The sequence below is a fragment of the Myotis brandtii genome, unplaced genomic scaffold, assembly GCF_000412655.1.
Source record: "Myotis brandtii unplaced genomic scaffold, ASM41265v1 scaffold157, whole genome shotgun sequence".
Classification (NCBI taxonomy): domain Eukaryota; kingdom Metazoa; phylum Chordata; class Mammalia; order Chiroptera; family Vespertilionidae; genus Myotis; species Myotis brandtii.
Window position 1 is genome coordinate 3,943,056 of NW_005355708.1, and position 8,235 is coordinate 3,951,290.

Below are 8,235 nucleotides of genomic sequence, written 5' to 3' on the forward strand. Positions count from 1 at the left end.
ATCTTCCTATTCCATTAATAGGTTTCTGTAACTGAATAATAATCCTCCTAATCACAATTCCTTACAATGTAATCATGATTCTTGTATAAGACTTTCTTCCTTCAGGATCACATTGAATTGTCTTACTAGATGCAGGACTCTTCTCTATGTGTTTCTTAATAAAGTCTATACCATAAGCCATCCATATTGTGTGTATTTATTGTACAGCATTCCTGATTTAAATACATATTGCATACTATATGCATCATTCATTCTGAGCACAATAGCTCCCACAATTATCATCTACAATTTAAGAAAAACAAATTCATTGCATAATGTCACAAGCTAATAATAATGACCAGACTCAGATCCAGGACTGGGTCTTCTGTTCCTGATCAAGACACTGACATTTACATGTCAAAGATGTAGAGGTCTGAGCCTCTGGTTACTGAACCATTCGCAAGCTGTGGTGTTGCCATTGCTCAGATAAGGTTGTCAATGAGCTTGCATACACCATGAACACCCCAGTAAATTCCCACATTACGGATGTACTTCTCCCTGCTCTCTACATGTTCATGGTAATTATCACTCATGAAATAGTAACTGCTTTCTCTGCTTGCTACTCTACTCATAGGAAAATTCCAAGCTCACCAGATGATAGTTACAAAATTACATGATATTACTTGACAAAAAGTGCTTTCTTAGGAGTAAAACTACCAATCCAGAAGAAACTAGAGGCATGATGGGATAGGAAGCCCCAATTCCCAAGCATGTTACAGGGGATTCACATGAGAGGTTCACCTTTATTTTCACCCATTATTTCTAAATCCATGGATACTAACTTTCATGAATACATATAGTACTACATATATGTCAAGCAAATAATGGTCATTGGACCAAAATATATGCCTCATTTAGAAGACAATATATCAATCCCCCAGGTTGTCATCTTTATGGTGGCATCTTTGCTGCACATCTAAAACACCATGCTCATTTTTTATCAGTCCAGCAACTTCTCTGTCATGCGATGTATGGTAGGGCAAGTAGATCCATAGGACAAGTAGATCCATGATTATATGCCTATTGTTGACCTTGTTCATCATAAAGTGGGTCCCTTGGTCCCAAAATGTTGCTATCCAGCATCCTACCACAATAGGCTATAAGCTCGTGGGTAGCACTGCAGACAAAGAAGACAATTCCACACACCAAACTCACAACAATAGACAGGAAAAATCGCTGTGTTTTCAATGTGGAAGTGGTACAAGTAGAACATTGGCTGTGTGGGTGATTACTTTTCAAGATGGATATTATAGATAAGGATTCAACACCATTTTCTGCTTATGATAACAGCACATAGAGCAGAGGAGCTGTGGGGAGAGGAAGTTCTTGCTCTTGGTTCACACAAAGCCTCTGTCCCTTCCTCCAGGGCTACTTTGCTCATGTTCCCTGTGCAAGTGTTGGTGCACCTGAGAAAAGACACAGGCTGAGTTGTATCAAACTCATAGTTGTTCAGTGTCTCCTAAATGGTGGATACTCTCTGGGGGGGTTGGGCATTGAGGTGGGACAGAATGTGGAAACACTTTCTGTCCACAGACCATCTCCCTCTACATGATTCTTCTCCAAATGCCTATAGTCCAACCTGCTTTTTCCAGGACTGTGAGCAGTCAGTCAAGGCTTTCACCACTGGCAAATAGTCAATTAACATCGTTCCCTCGGGCCACTTTTTTAATCCAAAAATACATACACATATAAATAATGCTCAATATACTCCTCAGAGTTGTTTTGACTGGAAATATTTCCTCTGTCCACTGCCTTTGAAAGTAGAAGTTGATCTCTTGCCATAAAAACTCCATTGGGCATAAATTCTGCTATTGAGGTTATCAATTAATGCATTTTGAGGTATTCCGTGTCCATACATTATAATAATTGTAGGTTTTTTGGGAATAAAATGGAATTGTGCTAAAAATTATCATCCTTGTGTTCATTAGCCATGGACATCATCGCTACACCATGATCTTCTCCCTGGTTTGGGAGAAGACCTACCATTATTCCTGGTTTGGGATGTTTATAATTTGTAACATTGAGGTCAGTTGTACTAAGTCAGAAATAAAGAGATAAGCAAGAGAGAAATAAATCTTAGCTTATTAAGGGAAAAGAAAAGGGAAAGTTACTATTCTCTACTAAAAATAAGGGTGATGAATTGATTTGTTTTTGTCATGTTGTTGAAAACATAGGAATGGTGGTATCTCCAAGACAGTATCTGCCAGCAGACTGGCTGCCCCAGTAAAAGAAAGGAAAACACAGGAAGTAACACTTCCAGATTAATCCATGGAGGGTCATAATATGTACGATGGTAGCTGGATAATAAAACAAAATATTTGTAAGGGATGATTATACGGTATAGGTAAGAAACAATTCATGAGTTGGCATAAAGAATACACTATATTTCCCTTAACAGTAAAACTAGTGAGTGGCAGAGCAGGAACCTGAGGACTTTTCCATATGATTTAAACCTCATAACCAAAATCAATTGTACTTACTTCCACAATAAAGAACTTATGGTTGAAGATAAAATCAGAGATAAGCAGATGTACAATCTACAGAAAATGGATAATGGAAACTAGAAGCATCTTACAAAATCGGCATAGATGCCAAGTAGTAAGAATAGTAACACATGTCCATACATTTCAGGATCTTATTATATTCCATCAAACCATAATCTAGGAACAACTACAATATTAAGAGAAACTACTCTTAACAATTTCTTCACAATAAGGATCTATTTGGCAATGTCAATTTCATGGTCCTTGAGAAAAACTGAGCTTCATAAAATTCATGCACTCAACAGGGAAATGCTGTCCTTCATCAGAAGTGCATCCCACGAGGCAGGGAAACACATGTAAGAGATAGAGTGAAGGGAATGCGATGCTGCAGCAGGACTATCAGGGGACAAAGTGAGAGAGAGAGAAAGAGAGAGAGAGAGAGAGAGAGAGAGAGACAGAGAGAGAGAGAGAAGACTCTGGTCTCTTTTTTATCAGAGCACTAACCCTATCATGGGGGACTTGCCCTCATATCTTCAGCAAAATCTAATTACCTCTCATAGATACCACCTCCAAATGCCATTATATTGGATACTAGAGGCCCAGTGCACAAAAATTTGTGCACTCAGGGGTGGGGGGCTCTCTCAGCCCAGCCTGTGCCTTCTCGAAGTCTGGGTCCCCTCAGGGGATGACCACCTGATGGCTTAGGCCCGCTTCCTGGGGGATTGGGCCTAACCTGGCAGTCAGACATCTCTCTGACAGCCCAGGAGCCCTCAGGGGATGTCCACTTGCCAGCAGGGAGCAGGCCCAAGCTGCAGTCGGACATCCTTAGCGCTGCTGAGGAGGCGGGAGAGACTCCCACCACCATCGCTGTACTGGCAGCCATCAGCCTGGCTTGTGGCTGAGCAGAGCTCCCTCTGTGGGAGCACAATGACCACCAGGGGGCCAGGATGAGTTGCTACCCGACCCCTGAGGCATAAAAACTTTATTGATCCTCATAAATTAATATGCCAATGATTAGCCACAATTATAAATGTAGTAACTGTAGTTTTTATAGTGTATTTGACCAGTTGTTTCTCGGTACAAATGCCTACTAGGGTAGTCAAATAATAACAGGAGGGTTATTTTCTGAGCAAAGAATCAGAAGAAATAATTTAGAAGAACACAATGTTTAGTGGCACTGCCTGCATTCATGTCAAACACGTGCTCTTGCCTCAGGAACTGGAAGGCTCAGGTGCAATGTCCCTCTCCCCTGTGCGGGGCAGCTGTGCTCTGCCCACCTCTGCCCGTGTGCCTCTCCAGACCCTGAACTTCCAGGGTTCACTGCCACATGCCCGTTTGAGAAACACACATTCATTTGTACATGTTCTCAACCTGGGTAGTGGATATTCTCCTTGTCTTGATATGATTCTTCCTCTTTAAAGTGCCTGTATAAATTGGTTCTGCTCCTGTTTGTGTCTTTCCATTCAGCTTTAGAAGGGCAATCCTATCATGTGTGGATGATATAACTGTGCATGTAAAATGTCCAAAAAATCTGTCAATGAGCTATTAGAAATAATCATGCAGTTTGATTACAGGATCAACATCCAAACATGAATTGTATTTGTATATGTATATGTCAGAAACAGAATTTAACATTTCAAGTATAACATATTCTAAAACCATGGACACTAATTTTCATGAATATATATAGTACTACATATATGTCAAGCAAATAATGGTCATTGGACCAAAATATATGCCACATTTAGAAGACAATATATCAATCCTCCAGGTTGTCATCTCTATGGTGGTATCTTTGCTGCACATCTAAAACACCATGCTCATTTTTCATCAGTCCAGCAACTTCTCTGTCATGTGATGTATGGTAGGGCAAGTAGATCCATGATTATGTGCCTATTGTTGACCTTGTTCATCATAAAGTGGGTCCCGTGGTCCAAAATGTTGCTATCCAGCATCCTACGACAATAGACTGTAAGTGCGTGGGTAGCACTGCAGACAAAGACAATTCCACACACCAAACTCGCAACCATAGAAAGAAAGAATTGCTGTGTTTTCAATGTGGAAGTGGTACAGTGTTGCTATCCAGCATCCTACAAAATAGACTGTAAGCACGTGGGTAGCACTGCAAAGACAATTCCACACAGCAAACTCGCAACCATAGAAAGAAAGAATTGCTGTGTTTTCAATGTGGAAGTGGTACAAGTAGAACATTGGCTGTGTGGGTGATTGCTTCCAAGATGGATATTATAGATAAGACTCAACACCATTCTCTGCTTATGACAACAGCACATCAATCTAAATACTGTATGGCCAAAGGAACAACACTGAGAAGAGACCACTATCCTGACCTTCTTCAAACCAGCAGGAAGTAATACACGACCAGATGATGTCACATGACCAGGAAATGTGCTGGGGATGATTCCTGATTGTCCCATGTCTGGAAAAGATTCTTAAGTAATATTCCCAATTAAGGAGAAGATCAAACGGTAATTTACAGAACCCTCAAAACACAAGGAGAACAACTTCTTCCTTTACAATTTCCTTGTGACTATAAATGAGGAAACAACAGCAAGGAAAATCCTGCTTATTGGTCCCAACATTGGGGGTCCAGAGTATAAAAGCCCCCAAAGAGAAGACACCATCAGAATCTGAGAAACTCACCTCTGAACAGAAGCCCACCCTCCACACCTGACAAAATGAGCTGCTCCTCTTGCTGCCAGCCCACCTGCTACAGGACCACATGCAGAACCACCTGCTGGAGACCCACCTGCTGTGGGTCTAGCTGTTGTGGGTCCTGCTGCTGCCAGCCTTGCTGCCGCCCTTGCTGTGTGAGCAGCTGCTGCCAGCCTTGCTGCTGTAGCACTCCCTGCTGCCAGCCCAGCTGCTGTGGGTCCAGCTGTGGCGGGTCCTGCTGCTGCTCACCCTGCTGCCAGCAAGTTTGTTGCTGTCCCGTGAATGTCTGCAGAACCTGCTACCGCCCCACCTGCTGCTGCGTGCCTGGGTGCATAAGCTATGGCTGCGGATCCAGCTGTGGCCAGTCCTGCTGCTGCTGATCACCTTGCCAGACAACCACCATCTGCACACCTATCATCTGTGAACTAATTTGCCATTATGGAAACAAATGGTCTTCCTTGACTTTGCTGACACCAGCATGCTGGACCATAATTTCTGTGACTCATCTGATTGGTTACAAGTTTTGAGTCAGCTTGATGGAGGTCACAGGACTTCAACCTTCCTCCTGTGCATGTAGGTCATGTACCAGTTTTATACATCCTCGATATGGAATTGACCTTGATTTTGAAGTAGGATTACCTAGTTCCTCTAAGTAACTTAGGAAATAAAATTCTCATAACTTTTTCATAGGTTTCTGTAATTGATCAATAATCTTCACAATCATATATTCTTTTTCAGTGTACTCATGGTTTTTGTATCATGCTTTCTTCTTTTATGATCACTTTGAGTTGTCTTTGTAGAATCAGGAGTCTTACTATATGTTTCTTAATAAATTCTATATCATAATTCATCCATATTGCGTGTGATTTATTGTACAGAATTCCTGATATAAGGATTTAAATACACATTGCATACTACATGCATTATCCATTCTGAGCATCACAATAGCACCTCCCACATTATTATCTCCAATTTTCAGAACAACAACACGCAAACTGTTCATTGTGCGATGTCACAAGCTAATAATGAACAGACTCAGATCCATGACTGGGTCTCCTGTTCTTGCTCAAAGGCACTTACATCTACATCTGAAAGACGTAGGTCTGCGCCACAGTTACAACTGATTGGCATGCTGTGGTTGCTGTCCTTGCTCACTTATGAATGTCATTGAGCCTGAACCCACCACGAGTCACTCCAGTGAAATCCTGTGTTCCAGATGTATTTCTTTCTGCTCTCTTACCTTCAAGATAACAATCCCTCACCAAACAGTAACTGCTCTCTAGTAGTGCACAATGGTCAGATGATAGTTGTGTCTCCTGACAAAAAGGTGTCTTTCAGAGGAGTAAGACCTTCAACCCAGGAGAGCCTAAAGGCATTATGAGACAAGAAACATAGATTCCCAAGTGTGTCACTGGGAGTTAATTTGAGAAGGTTCACTCCAACTTCCATCCATCATTTTCTGAACCTATGTGTTCTACTTTTTAATGGATATATGTGGTCCTACATATATGTCAGACCATATAATGGCCATTGGATTGAGGTACATTCCACATCCAGAACACAATATAGCAGTATGTCACCTCTAAGTTGGTGTCTTTGCTGCACATCTAAGAGACCATTTTAATTTCTCATCAAGCCTGCAATTTCTCTGTCATGTGATGTATAGTAGGATAAGTAGATCCCATGTTCTTGTGCCTACTGTTGACCTTGTTCATCATAAGAGTTGATCCCTTGGTTCAAAGTGATGCTATCCTATGACATATACTGTAATCTGGTGGGTAGCACTGCAGACAGAGAAGACAATTCTATGTACCACACATGCAATTATAATAAGGTAGAACTGCTGTTGTCTTTTCAGTGTGGAAGTGGTCTGATGTAGAAAACTAGCCTCCACATGGGGTGGTTAGCTTCGATAAGGGCTCAATACCATTCTCTGCTTATGACAACAGCATGTACAGCAGAGGCAGCAGAGGTGAGAGGAAGCCCTGCTCTTGGTCCACACCTGCCTCTATTCCTGCCACCAGAGCTACTTTGGAATTCCATCATGGCATGTTTGCCTGAAAGTGACTTGTGGGATATTCCTGTGAACTGTTTAAAAGATAACACTTTTCCCCAAGCCCTACTCTGCAAGAGCACTGTGGGTTAATCTTGTGGGTCATAAAAGTCCTTTGGAAACCCAATACAGGGAGTCACATCAGGTGCAAATTGAGTCACAGGAAGTGGGGAGCATATTGCCATATTTAGGGTTGACTTATTTGAGGGAGGTGGAGGAAATGGTATAAGAACTGAAGGATAAATGTGTGGGATGCAATCAGAGCATATATCCTAAACACAATATAAGCAGATCAAATTTAGCACCATATACATATGATCATAACCACATTGAATTGTTTACAGGAATATAAGTTTGTTTAACATCAAAACATGAATCAATGTTTAAAAAAATCATATTTACTAAAAAAGAGGAGGCTAATCATATGATTATCTCAATAGGTAAAGAGAAAGCATTTTATAAATTTAAACACATTTCAAATATAGAATGCCTTAGCAAATAGAAATAAAAAAAACCCCTAGTTCCCCTGATGGAAAGAATCTACAGAAAAGACAGAAAGCTTACTATTTAATTATGAAATATGGAGAGCTGTCCTACTCTACAGAGAATACACAAAGAAATCCACTTCACCATTCTATTCAATATTAAAGGGAGGGCCTACCGTGGACTAAAGGAGATAAAAAGGCTGCTAATGAATAAAACCACCATTTTCTGTGGATATGACTGTGTATGCAAAATTTCCAACAAAAATTTTATTAGTAAGCTATTTAAAATAATGAGGGAATTTGGTTCCAAGATAAATTCATATTCAAACGAATGTTTATCTGTATGTCAGAAGCAGTTACAAATAAAATTTTATATTATACCATAAATAAGACCATAAAAATAAAATATCTAGGAAAAATCTAATTAAAGATAGCCAAGAGCCTACAGAGAACAGAATAGTTTGACCAAGCAGGTCTATGAGAAATCTACTGCTAGGCATGT

The 8,235-nt window shown here is 40.7% G+C and overlaps 1 protein-coding gene across 1 annotated transcript; it reads left to right on the forward strand.

Moving 5' to 3' along the window:
• Positions 1-5,218: 5,218 nt before the first annotated feature.
• On the forward strand, positions 5,219-5,600 carry LOC102243415 (keratin-associated protein 9-2-like). Its single transcript, XM_005861973.2, has one exon. It carries the CDS (start codon positions 5,219-5,221, stop codon positions 5,573-5,575), a length of 357 nt encoding a protein of 118 aa, XP_005862035.1. The 3' UTR covers positions 5,576-5,600.
• Positions 5,601-8,235: the final 2,635 nt, after the last annotated feature.

Bases quoted from the DNA above. Each gene is read 5' to 3' on its own strand.
- LOC102243415 (XM_005861973.2), top strand. From the start codon at position 5,219: ATGAGCTGCTCCTCTTGCTGCCAGCCCACCTGCTACAGGACCACATGC.